We start from the raw sequence: 13,324 nt of genomic DNA, 5'->3' as shown, positions 1-13,324 counted from the left end.
CACAGTATACATACACAAACTAGGACAGCTATGACTTGGTAACATAATCTTATGGGACCACTACTGGACCACATAAGCGAGCAGTCTGCCACTGACCAGAAAGTTATTTTTTGGTTTTTTGAGACAGGGTTTCTCTGTGTAGACTGACTGTCCTGGAACTCATTCTATAGACCAGGCTAGCCTCGAACTCATAGAGATCCGCCTGCCTCTGTCTCCCGAGTGCTGGAACTGAAGGTGTGTGTCATCCCTGCCCAGTAAGACTGTATTTTTAATCAGAAATTACAAAAGGAAGCCTCGGAACCATTCATCAACGGATGCTTTTGTTTGACCTATGTTATTTCTTAACATTGTTGTCACCCAGAGATTTCATCTAAGAAAAACTAGAAGACTTACTAACATCGGACCAGTAGCCCCTCAAGAAATTAACTGGAATTAGTGGCTGTTTATTTTAGATGGGTATGTGCTCTTCAATTTAAAATAGTCCTACAAGTTGTGATGGATCATGCCTGTAGTCCAAGCACTAGAGAAGCAGAGACAGGAAGACTGAGTAGAGTTGTACAGACTTCTAGAACAGCCAGGGCTACAAAGTGAGATCTTGACTCAAACAAACAAAAAAAAAAAAAAAAACAAACAAACAGGAGGTTGGGGGAATGGCTCGGGGGTAAGAGAGTACTGCTCATCCAGGGTACCCAAGCTTGATTTCCAGCACCCATATCATGAGACTTACACTGCCTGTCACCACAGCTCAAAAAACCTGAAGCCTCTGGCCTCCATGGGCACCTGTACACATCCACACAAACATACAAATAATCAAAAACAAAATAAATCTTCATGAGGGAAAAAGACCCTATTTGTAAACTAATGAATTTTATTTTAATGAAAATAAAATCTGTTTTAAAAATCATTCTATTTCCAGGCAATGGTGGCATGCACCTTTAATCCCAGCACTTGGGAGGCAGAGGCAGGTGGATCTCAGTGAGTTCAAGGACAGCCTAGTCTACAAAGTGAGTTCCAGGACAGCCAGGACTATTAAACAGGGAAACCCTATCTCAAAAGAAGAAAAAGAAAAACGGAGAGGGATAGGGAAAGGGAAAGGGAAAGGGAAAGAGAAAAAGGAAAAGGGAAAGGAAAAAGGAAAGGAGGGCTGGAGAGATGGCTCAGAGGTTAAGAGCACTGACTGCTCTTCCAGAGGTCCTGAGTTCAATTCCCAGCAACCACATGGTGGCTCACAACCATCTGTAATGAGATCTGGTGCCCTCTTATGGCCTGCTGTCATACATGCTGTATACATAATAAGTAAATAAAATCTTTAAAAAAAAAAAAAAAAGGAAAGGAAAGGAAAAAAGAAAGGGGAGAAAGGGGAAAAGGAAAAGGGGGGAAAGGGGGAAGGAAAGGAAAGGAGAGAGGAGAAGAGAGGAGAGGAAAAGGAGAGGAGAGAAAGAGAGAGAGAGAGAGAGAGAGAGAGAGAGAGAGAGAGAGAGAGAGAGAGAGATATCTCAGGCCTCTAGCCTCTGAAAGCACCTGCACTCATGTGCACACACCCACATGCAAACACAAACACTTACACAAACTTAAATAAAAATAAAAATTTTAAAACGTCCCGAACTTTTGTTCCCCAAGTATCATCCTTCTATCTTATCTTTCTCCAAAGTCTTGAACTACCTTCCTTTCTGCATGTTTATTTATTAACTCTTCTTGTCCCATTAAAATATAAATTCCACTACAGAAAGACTATTTCTCTATTTTGTCCACCACTTTTATCCACCTCCCTTGAAACAATGCCTTGAATACTGTACACTCTTAATAAATACATGCTAAAATTCATGATCCCAGTCTGGCTCACTCAGTAAGCAACTGCTCTTTCTCATCTACCTTAGTATGCTTTCTAAATCCACTGTTTACATCCCACTCGCCTTTACAGAAACAATTCAAATAACAAACAACAGAAAGAAGTAACAATTCATCTTCTCAATAGAAAAGAATCATCCTTTAGGAAATCCTTGATTTTGCTGTCAGGCTGAGGAATAGACAGAATAACGGAGTATCACTAATGGTGGCTACTACCTCCTAACTTTTTCTAGGGTCAATCAGAAGGATGTGTGGAGACAGTGGTCCCCTCCCAAATTAGATCTATTTTTATAAAAAGATCATAACGATAGCCAATCAGAAGACAGCTTCTTGGGGTCCATCCATTCTCCTCCCACCTACAAAAGACTGTAACAGCCCTTGACCTTTATAGTCAGGCCCATTATATGTGAATACAGAAAGCAGGGACCCCTCATGGGTGGAGAATTATAGTCAACATTGACTTACGCTGTGAGTAAAGCAGGATTTGAAATTCCAGAAGGGCACAAGTAAAAAGCTGAAACACATTCTCCACCCCAAGCAGTTCAAAGACCTCTTTGACAGGAAAGTCAAATAGAGGAAGCTCATTGGTGCTTGGTCTCTGGCATATTACTGGCCCATAAACCCCAGAAAACTTCAGAGAGCGGCCAGGAGGTGGAAGGGGCACCTCATAGAGTACGTTGTATATGTAACTCTCAAGGGGCAGAGGAGGGGGCTGAGGTGATGTGACCGCCTGGTGGAGCTGCTGCAGCACACTCCGACATGCCTTCATGAAGGACATGGGTGTGATGAGGCAGATGCATTTAGAGACATAGAGCGTGTCCCGGCTAATGTCATAGGAGTTGAAGCGCTGCAGCTTGGTCCCAGGAATGCCTTCACCGTCTTCCATGGCACTCTGGTCTCCACCATCAGCAAGTGGGGCACGAAGGACATCATACTCAGCATTGTGCATGTGGTAGAGGGTCTGCATTGCACTGCAGATCTGCTTGCTGGTCACTTCTTCATAAAAGGTGAGGGCAAACCCAAATGTCCGAGAGCCATCCTCCCTGGTGATAATAAAGGCATGGAACTGTGGCTCCCTGGGATCAGCCTGGGTCTTGAATGCCAGCCCTTTGGGCATGCACAGCTGCAAAAGGCAACAGGAAAACAAGTAGTGAGAACATTCCTTGACCTCTTCAGAACACATACCAGCTAGCAAGAAGCTACTGTTGGACACCATCTACCTACAGCTCTCCCACACTAGTATAATTCACACTGACTCACTAGTATATATTTGTCTGACATAATAGAAACATGATTTTTCACCAATTTGATACATTAATCAAATACAGAATCATGAGCAATGTGTTCTACAATCCTTTTTTCAAGAACTACTAGTGTTGGGGTATACCTCAATGATGTTGTTGCCCAGCATAAATAAGGCCCTGAGTTTAAGCCACAGCACCCCCAAAAGTAAAATAAAATAAGTACTCGATGAAGAAGCATTGCTCCACACTTAGGATTCATACCCTACTATACATTACTCTGCATAATTCCACGACTAATAAATACTAACCATTCCCACTGCATCCTGGTCAAAGGGATTCCAGTCTACATTCTCAGGATATCGGGCAAGGACCTTAGACTTGAATGTTCGTCTCAATGGTGTCTGCTCAAAATTTTCTCCTGTAAGAAAAAGAAGGAAGCAAATCATCTCCACAAAGTCCCTTTAAATCACAGAGTTCTGAACACAGAGTGTGGTAGTCCAGCAAGGAACAGAAATGAAGGCAAGGGGTTAGTATGCCAGCCGCCCAAGTAGAAAAGGCATCAAAAGTTACTATGTCAGTAAGAAGCTGAAAAAGTATAGTGCAGTTAATAGTGGACACCACTACCTTCAAAGTGAAATCACTGCTGAAAGCCCAGTGGTTAATTTTCTTGTAAAGGAGGGAGAAAGCACAAGAAATAAAAGTAGATTGCCTATCCTCCACCCCCAAAAGCCACATTTAATTTGCCTAAAATCAACTGGAAACATTGTAGAAGCATACCATTTTAAGAGTAAGCTATATACTTCTGTAATAATAAAAATACAAAGGCATTAAGAAGACTTCAGGTATGCTATGTAGTGGGCTATTTTCTCAGTTCAGAATCATCTGAAATTGCTAGAATTCTTAGTTTCTCCCTGCCTCCTTGTAAAAACACTAGCATATGCTAAAGTAATAACATTAAAGTGAGGAGGGAAAGAGCCAAAAAAACTGCTACCTAGAGAAACACAAATCTGAAAAAATCTACTGCTTCAAAAAGCACAAGATGGTTAAAAGGCCAAAGAGTCAAAATGCCACTAGAGAGACTTAGAACCGGAAAGCTCTGGGTGTGCTCAATTTTGTTTTGTTTTTACCTTCAGTCGTACTTGAAATGAAAGGGCTGGCACCATCCCTGGCTTTAGAAGCCTGAATGTACTGGCATAATGCTATATGATAAATGAAATAACAGAGTATTACAATAAAGCAGTGTTATTCAAACTTTTTGACCATGACTCCAGCACAAGACACATTTCATGTCACAAAGCGATAAACACATACAGGTATGTGTATATATGTATATATATATTTACCTAAAACAAAAAAATTCACAAAATAATACTTACCCTTACTTCATATATAGCTCAGGAGGCTAAGGTGGTAACGGGGCCTGTTTGTGCATACTAACAGGATTCTAACTATAATTCAGAACTCAAGAGTGTTGGTGTATGTATGTGTGACACACACACACACACACACACACACACACACACACACAGGGTCTCTCTACATAGCCCTGGCTATCCTCGAACGTAGACCAGGTTGGCCTCAAACTCAGATATCCACCTGCCTTTGCCTCCCAAGTTCTGGGATTAAAGGCGTGGGCCACCACACCCATGGGGGGGCTAGAAAATATTAAGGGAGAAGTATAGCTCATCATTACAGGAAAACACAGAGCTAAGGACAAAAAGCTGCTCAGCACAAATCATCCCACAGGCATCTCAGAGGTTTCTTTTTTAGTTAGAGCTACAGATGTAGCTCAGTTGGTAATGTCTGCTTAGCATGTACAAAACACCATCTAAAACCAGCTATGATGGTGCACATCTGTTACCCCAGTACTGGAGGTGAAGGCAAGAACATCAAAGTTCAAGGTCAGGGCTCAACAGTTAAGAGTACTTGCTACTCTCCCAAAGGGCAAAGGTTCAGTTCTCAGAACCCACATCAGGCTCACAACCACCTCTAACTCCAGTTCCACGGGGAGCTGATGTTCTTTTCTGGCTTCTATGGGCACTGCATGCATATGATAGACCCCAGACCCAGGGTACTACCTTCTCGAGGGGGCGCCCCAAGAACCCAGACTCCGATCCAGTTGATGCAAGAGCAAGAGGTATTTATTGATGCAGCTGTACATTTGGGCAAACTCTGCTCCTAAGAGCAAGAGTCTCATCTTACTGTAGCCACATGAATGCTTTTAAAGGAGAAACCCACAAAAGCCATAAGATTACAATTCCCATACAATTTTGTTTCATAAGATCATGGTCTGATCACAGAGTGGGTACAGTCACGGACATGTACATTCTTCCTGAAACCTCAAGGGGGGTATCAGGGCGGGAGTGGAGTTTACACAAAGGTCACAGTGGTCATTCCTGGAACACTTGCAACTATCCCAGTCACAGTTGAGCAAGTCTCTTAACAGAAATCTTTTTACATTGTTATATTGTTACAGGGGTGGTTGAATAATGATTGAGTCAGCTTGCCCTTGGAACTAGATTTTCTTTTTAGTTCCTTATTCTCCTGGGGCTTGGGGAGTGTAAGCCTGAAGAGTTAGGGTCTTTCACATATGGTACACATATAAACAGGCGTGCGCGCACAAATGCACACGCACACCTACATAAAAATAAATTAAAAATTTGTAAGTACAAGATCTTCTTGCCTACATAGAGTTTGAAGACAGCCCAGGCTACAGGAAACCCTGGCGAGAGGGTGGAGTAGATTCTAAGGCACCTATTCAAAAACTCCAGTTAGACATATTGCTTTCTAATTAAAATCTTTTTCATCTACTCTGAGTTTTGTCCAAGCTTAGAAGCAGCAGCCCATTTCTTCATAATTTTTTCAACTTCTGTCAACACACAACTTTCCTTCTGTTAGTAAAGCAAGTACCAACCACACTTTCAATTTCTCCCATCTTCCAATTCCATCCTCCCAATAGATTCCTCTGAAACTTTCTCTTTTAGTGCATTTCATCTCTCAAAATATACTTAGTAATCTTCACTCAGGAAGACTGGCACAATCAGCAGGCAGCTGGCAATAGCTACACAAAGGCCTGATGTAGAGCTAGTCAGTGCTCTCCGCAGCACCTGCTGAGATCCACCCATGACAGGCCTGAACTTACTGCATAACATAATCAAGCAGCAAGTAGCCGACATAATGATCCTGTCTACAGTCAAAATTCTCACAAGGCATTTTTAAACACCTTCAGTTCTGAGAGAGATAACTATTTCTTCTTTCTAAGCTTCCAAAACTTCCTACATTTGCTCATTTCTTCCTAGCTTATCTAGAAAATCCAGAGTAAAATCTACAAAATATCTGAACATACACAGGGGGCAGGGTGGCTACCACTAACTAAAAGTTGCTGGAAAAAGTTTTTCTAAGATGGCTTATAAGGAAGAGTGGAGCCAAGGGCTCCACATCTACATGGCAGCTCATAACCATCTATAACTCCAGCTCTAGGGGATCTAACACCTCTGGCCTCCACAGGCACCAGGCACACACATGGTACATACATGCAGACAAAACACTTAAAAACCTAATTTTTTAGTATTTTATATACATTTTGATAATTTATATAAACTTTTTCATATATTCTATGGAAATAAATTTCTCTTTTTTTAGTGTCAAATAAGAGAGGAAAGGAGTTCACAAACCTGAGGGGATTTTTTTTGTTATGATTCAATCCTTTATTATTTATGGAAGGCTGCATTTTTAAAAGCAGCAGTGAGAAAATAGTAACTGAAACACCTACAGAGATCACTGTCTGAAGCCAGTGTACACAGGTACCTTAGTCCCTCTCTTGTGTAGATCTCTAGGAAATTCAAGCTGGGTGGTGGTGGTGGTGGTGGTGGTGGTGGTGGTGGTGGTGGTGGTGGTGGTGGTGGTGCAGCATGCCTTTAATCCCAGCACTGAAGAGGCAGAGGCAGGCGGATCTCTGTGAGTTCAAGGCCAGCCTGTTCTACAGAGCGAGAACCAGGACAGGCACCCAAACTACACAGAGAAACCCTGTCTCGGAAAAAAGAAAAAGAAAATTCAAACAATACTAGGAATGTGACATCACACCATAAAATCCTGCTGTTCTAGAAACAACAGGTAGTTCTTTGTGCAACATATATAACAAACATAAACAGGAGGCTGGAGAGATGGCTCAGCAGTTAAGAGCACTGGCTGTTCTTCCAGAGGACCCAGATTTAATTCCCAGCACCTACATGGAGGCTAACAACCATCTATAACTCCAGCTCCAGGAGATCCAGCTTCCTTTTCTGGCCTCTGCTGGTATTGCGTGCAGATGGTATACATAAACAAGCAGGCAAAATCCAAACACATAAAACAAAGTAAAAAAAAAAAAAATTAAAAACCTTAATTTTTAATTAAGGTGTAGTGGTGCACACCTTTAATTCCAGCACTCAAGAGGTAGAGGCAGGTAGATTTCTGTGATTTTGATATCAGACTGATCTACACAGTGAGTTCTAGGACAACCAGGGCCACATCTGAGACCCTGTTTCAAAAGAAACCAAAAAGCAAGCAAGCAAATAAAAACAAAAAACCTGTAATAGGAACAGATGTAAGAACTAAATTCTAGCCGGGCGGTGGTGGCGCACACCTTTAATCCCAGCACTCGGGAGGCAGAGCCAGGCGGATCTCTGTGAGTTCGAGGCCAGCCTGGGCTACCAAGTGAGTTCCAGGAAAAGGCGCAAAGCTACACAGAGAAACCCTGTCTCGAAAAACCAAAAAGAAAAGAAAAGAAAAGAAAAGGAACTAAATTCCATTACTAACAACAACTTAAATGTTAGGTGTGGTGCTCCTCTATCTCTGTGAATCTGCCTCTACAGAGATACATTTCAGGAAACCCTAACTAATTCTTTAAATCTTACATGCCTTAGGACATCTAATGAGTTGTATACTTTTTCTGCTTTAGCCAAGCCAAATCACAAACTAGTATTCGGACTGCGGTTGATCTGCTGGGTATCAGCTTGATTTAAATAAGCCTAAATTGGGGGAGAGGGGCTTATGTTGAAAGTTTCAAAGAACTCCTGAATTCTCTAAAGTGATTTTATGAAGACATGAGCATTTTTCTGGGAAGGGAACCATAATTTCTATCAGAGTCTAAGTACCAGAATTCAAAAAAGCAGGAATCACAGCTCCAAATAGTTCTCTTAATCTGGGAAGGAAATATCCCACCATAAACAACTTAAGTGTACATGCTAACCACATGCACCACTACATAACTGCTTCCCAGGCCAGTGCTGACCCAAATTAGAGTAATAGTATTTTCTTCTTTCCTTTTTAAAAATTATTTTTAATGATTCCTTTTTATTTTTTATGTGCATTGCTGTTTTGTCTGCATGTTATGTGTGATGGTGTCAGATCCCCTGGAATTGGAGTTACACAACAGTTGTGAGCTGCCAAGTTGGTGCAGTGCTGGAAACTGAACCACAGTCCTCTGGAAGAGCAGCCAGTGCTCTTAACCTCTGAGCCCTTCTTCCCTTTCATTAGAAGCCTACACTGAAGACAAGTATAGCAGCACATGCTACATGCTTGTAACTCAATACTTAGGAAGCAGGGGCGGGAGGATCAGAATTTCAAGGCCATCCTCAGCTACACTATAAACTGAAGGCCAGACTGGAGTACATGGAACCCTGTCCAAAAGAGGGGGGGGGGGGGGGGGAGGAATGAGAGGAAGAGAGAAGGAGGGGGGGGGAGGGCAGTAGAGAGGCAGGCAGGAGGTAAGGAGAGGGAGGAAGGAAAGGAAGGAGAGGAGGAGAGGGAGAAAGAGAGGGAAGTGATAGTGTTGGAGGACATTTTTGAGTGTTTGTGAGAAAACTCCAAGAAACTAAAACAAGAGTCTTAGGACCTCAGTTTCTTCAAAAACACGGAATTGTTCTTGGATTATGCTTTTGTGCCCCTCCCAGGTTTAGCGGGTAGGAGTGAGTTTACTTCATTACAACTGGCTATCGGTATTTGTTTATATGCCTCTATGGAAAAACTTGTTTTTGCCATGTGCTGCTTGTCCTTGTGACTGTACTTTACTCATGTGACTCCTTTTAACCCTCAGAGTATAAACTGTCTGATGCTCTGAATAAAGTTGGCTATTGCATGAGACTTCAGTCTGTCTCATTTATCAGCTCTATTCCTCCAGGTCCCAGCCCCTCTAGAACAGTAAACAAGATAGAAGTTAGAGGCTCTGCTTATAATCATGACAGAATAGTTCCTACCACCACAACAATTTTCCTGAAAACAACCACGAACCTGACAAAATTTAAAAGAAAGAAACTATTTGAAAATACTGGAGAGTGAAGAGCAGGCAGGATTGGCAGAAGAACATTTCAAAGAAAATAGCTCTGCTAAGTTTCCCTTTGTCTATGGCTTCCCACTGTGCCATGAGCAGCATCCATAGCTCTAACAAAACCCACACCAGCTTTACAATCTTCACCAGAGGGCAAACCTGAAAACTATGACAGCAGCTAGAAAGCCAAGACAGGAAATTCTAAAGAGAACTAGAGACAGGGAGCCTGAAACTTGTATATAAACTCTGCCCATACTCCTTCCTGCCCAATCCGTGAACTGCACACACATGGAGCATACATCACACAGTCAATCGAAAAGAAATGAGATTCAGCGAAAGTTAACAAAATAAGCACAAAACCAATGCCCTCTGAAGAAAAGTAACAGAATCCAGAGTTTGCCAATATACTAAACTCAATGTCAAGGGTCCGAAGTCCACATATGATAGTACATCTCTGCAATCCCAGCAGTTGAGAGGCAGAGGCAGGGAAAGCCCTGTAAGTTCAAGAGCAGCAAGTTCTAAGACAGGGTAGGCTATACAGTGAGGCCCTATCTAAAAAAATAAAAATAAATTGCTCAGGATATAAAGAAAGACGAAAATATGACCCATTCTCAAAAGAAGAATCAACCAGCAGATAACAACCTTGAGTTGACCTAAATATTGGAAATAGAAAAGATTTTAAAACAATTATAGTCAGGGAAGGAGAGATGGCTCAGCAGTTAAGAGCACCAACTGCTCTTCCAGAGAACCAGAGTTCAATTCCCAGCACCCACATGGCAGCTAACAACTGTTGTAACTCAAAGATCTGACGCCCTCACACAGACACATACACGCAGGCAAAACACTAATGCACATAAAATAAAAATAAATTGTTAAAAAAACAAACAGTTATAGTCATGATTAATGAAACACAGGTCTCAACAGAGGAATAGACAACATCATTGTATAACCAGGCTTGACAGCAGATTGGAGATGTCAAAAGTAGCAAACTTAAAAACAATAAAGCAATTATCCAATCTAGAGAGCAGACAGAAGACTGGATGCAAAGATAACATGGAAAATTCATGAAGCATTGTAGATTCTGGGGGCCAGCAAAATGGCCCAGGAGGTAAAAGCACTTGCTGGCAAGCCTGATGATCTGAGTTTGAGCCCCACGATCCACATGGATGCAAGAGAAAACCAATTTCTCCAAATTGCCCTCTAACCTCCACAGGTATGCCCACACACATACACATACATACACACATACAAACTAAATGATAAATGTAATAACAAAACAGAAGTTCACTGAGATGTATAGAGTTTGGGTCTGGTTAATTTGACACATTAAAGAACAGCTTGTTTTGTTTTCAACAGGTCTGTTTCCTGTATTTCTATTGTACCTGTCTTCCAGATAATTTGTGAACCCCAATTCAAAACCAAACAGCATTTCCTGTCATCTGTGTGTGATGGGGGCACAGTGCAGAATAGAAAGAAATGGAAAGTACTAGTTAAATGAAAATTAACCTTGAGATTACTATTAGATGTCTTTTTAAGTAATGACACCTTAAAAACATACATTCAAGCCAAGAGTGGTGATACCAACTGTCTGTCTGTCACTTGAGGGCAGAAGCAGAAGGATGGGTCACAAGTGTGAAGCCAGCCTGCGCTTTTTAAAGCATGAATGGGCCCCAAGAAAACAAAAACAAACAAAAGCCACACACAATAAGGGTTGTGAGTTTTGGAAATTTTCCCTCCCCCTTATCTCCTCTTGCCATGAAACTGAAGTAAATTTGTAATAACATAAAGTGAAGCTAACTAACTGCTCCTTGCAGAGAGCCTGCACCTCAATCTCCATCGCCAGCTGACTGTGTGCCCAGGGGTCATTCAAGAACACCCAGAAGCAGGGAGCAAACGCCCCGACCCCAGAAAGGCCACAGAAGCTCCCTCCCAGGCACCAACCCAAGAAAGGCACTCTCACCAAGCCTTTCGGAGGAAAATCAAGAGACCATCTGTTACTCCTGTGTTTTCCCCTGGAGGCAGATTTGCTCACTTCCTTTCTCAGTGTGTTTTCTTTGTCACGTAATTTATTACTTGTGTTGGGGCTGTGCCCACTGTTTAAAATCTTATAGGCACAGACTTAAGCCAACTCATATACCCCCTATCTAACAGGTTTTAACAAAGTGACTGAGATTTGAGAATTTACCCAGACAGGACTGCTCCATATTACTCGATTACAAACTGTTTTTTTGTGGGGTTTGTTTTTATTTTTGTTTTGAGACATAGTCTCAAATAGCCTGAGTGGGCCTCAAACTCCCTATGTAGCTAAAGATAACCACAGAACTTCTAATCCTCCCAGCTTCACCTCCTATAGCAGTGCTTCTCAACCTTCCTGATGGGGTTAGGGATTTAGCTCAGTGGTAGTGCCAGCGCTTGCCTAGCAAGTACAAGGCCCTGGGTTCGGTCCCCAGCTCTGGGAAAAAAAAAAAAAAAATCAACCTTTCTGATGCTGCAAACCTTTAATACAGTTCCTCATTTTTTCTTCATTGCTATTTTTATTGCTATTTCTTAATTATTATTATTACTATTATTTTCATTCCTATTTCTTAACTATAATTTTGCTACTGCTATGAATCATAATGTAAATGTCTGTATTTTCCAATGGTTTTAGGTGACCCCTGTGAAAGGATCATTCGACCCCCCTAGAGGTCAAAACCCACAGGTTAAGAACCACTGTCCTAAGGGCTGAGATTGTAGGTGTGCTCCACTATGCATAGCTAGGACACTTGAATAGCAAGGACTACCACGGTGTTTCCTTTTAGCACAACTAAATATCCTACAGTGAACACACATCTACTGAGGTAGCATCTCAGATCTGGAGAACTGCTATGTTTAATAGGTAATGTGACAAGCTGTAGAAGTCATGGTCTCTAAGGCAGGACATTCCAAGATTTTGTTGCAACAAGCCTGGCAAACCAACAAACAACCCAAGACTGATTTGATGGGGCTAGCACAAAGATCTGAGGCTTGCCAGGCATGGGGGCGCACACCTTTAATCCCAGTGCAGGGGAGGCAGAGGCAGGCAGATCTCTGTGAGTTTAAGGCCAGTCTGGTCTACAGAGTGAGTTCCAGGACAGTCAAGGCTACACAGAGAAACCCTGTCTCAAAAACCAAAAAGGAAAAATTTTAACTTATTTTTATCGTACGTGTGTTATCTGTGCACATGTGATATAATTCCCTGGAGCTGGAATTATAGGCAGGCTGTAAACCACCTGACATAGGTCCTAGGCACTGAACTCTACATTCTTGACAACTGAGCTATCTCTCCAGTCTGTAAGCATACCAAATATATTTAAACAAATTTTCTGTGACATAGGGCCTTTAGAAATCCAGGAGAAAATGTCTGCTTTTATGCTTTGGCCCAGTGCAGACTGGAAAGCCACATGGAAGTGTAATCGGGTGAAAGGGTGTGCTCAGATGAGAAGGCCCATCTGTTCTTCGACTTTCTATGCAGCTCTCCTCTCCTCCAGACTAGGGCAGAACCAAGGGAGAAAGGAGAAGGGCAAGAGTTGCCCTTCTAGGTTTTCAAGTGTTACTGGGGGGCGGGGGGACCTCAGTTTTTGTGATTCACCTTAAGGAAGGTTGGATTCTACAACTCACTTCAGAAGAGGATAAGGGAGAGAAACAAAAGGACAAAAGGTCAGAAGATTCCAATGCTGAGGGCTTCCAGCTTCCTTGACTTCAAAGAGCCACAATTCAGTGTATGTCTTCTGGGCCCCAACACTTTCTTACAAAGTGCAGAGTGGCATTTTCCTGCAACATGTGATATTTTTACATAATTCACCATGGGCTGGAGAGGTGGCTCAGTCTTTAAGAGCACCTACTGCTCTTAACCAGTTAGCCCCAACAAACTCTAGTTGGAGTCAAAGCGTGAAACTGGCTTGCA

The 13,324-nt window shown here is 42.1% G+C and overlaps 1 protein-coding gene across 3 annotated transcripts in view; it reads right to left on the bottom strand.

The window, feature by feature from the left end:
- The window catches only part of Dennd5a (DENN domain containing 5A), a 72,377-nt gene that overhangs the window by 41,582 nt on the left and 17,471 nt on the right, over window positions 1-13,324 (bottom strand). For 2 of the 3 annotated variants that reach the window (XM_028894622.2, XM_028894620.2), the window contains exons 2-4: window positions 4,220-4,291; window positions 3,401-3,510; window positions 2,314-2,971 (exon numbers count right to left, since the gene is read on the bottom strand). In XM_028894622.2, coding sequence (XP_028750455.1) covers window positions 2,314-2,971; window positions 3,401-3,510; window positions 4,220-4,291 — 840 coding nt within the window. The remainder of the gene's footprint in view (window positions 1-2,313; window positions 2,972-3,400; window positions 3,511-4,219; window positions 4,292-13,324) is intronic. The other variant, XM_028894621.1, reaches the window with a different exon arrangement.

This window comes from Peromyscus leucopus, chromosome 1 (genome assembly GCF_004664715.2).
Source record: "Peromyscus leucopus breed LL Stock chromosome 1, UCI_PerLeu_2.1, whole genome shotgun sequence".
In the NCBI taxonomy this organism is placed as follows: domain Eukaryota; kingdom Metazoa; phylum Chordata; class Mammalia; order Rodentia; family Cricetidae; genus Peromyscus; species Peromyscus leucopus.
Note: the sequence above shows the minus strand (reverse complement) of the source record. Positions and strands in the feature narration are given on the sequence as shown.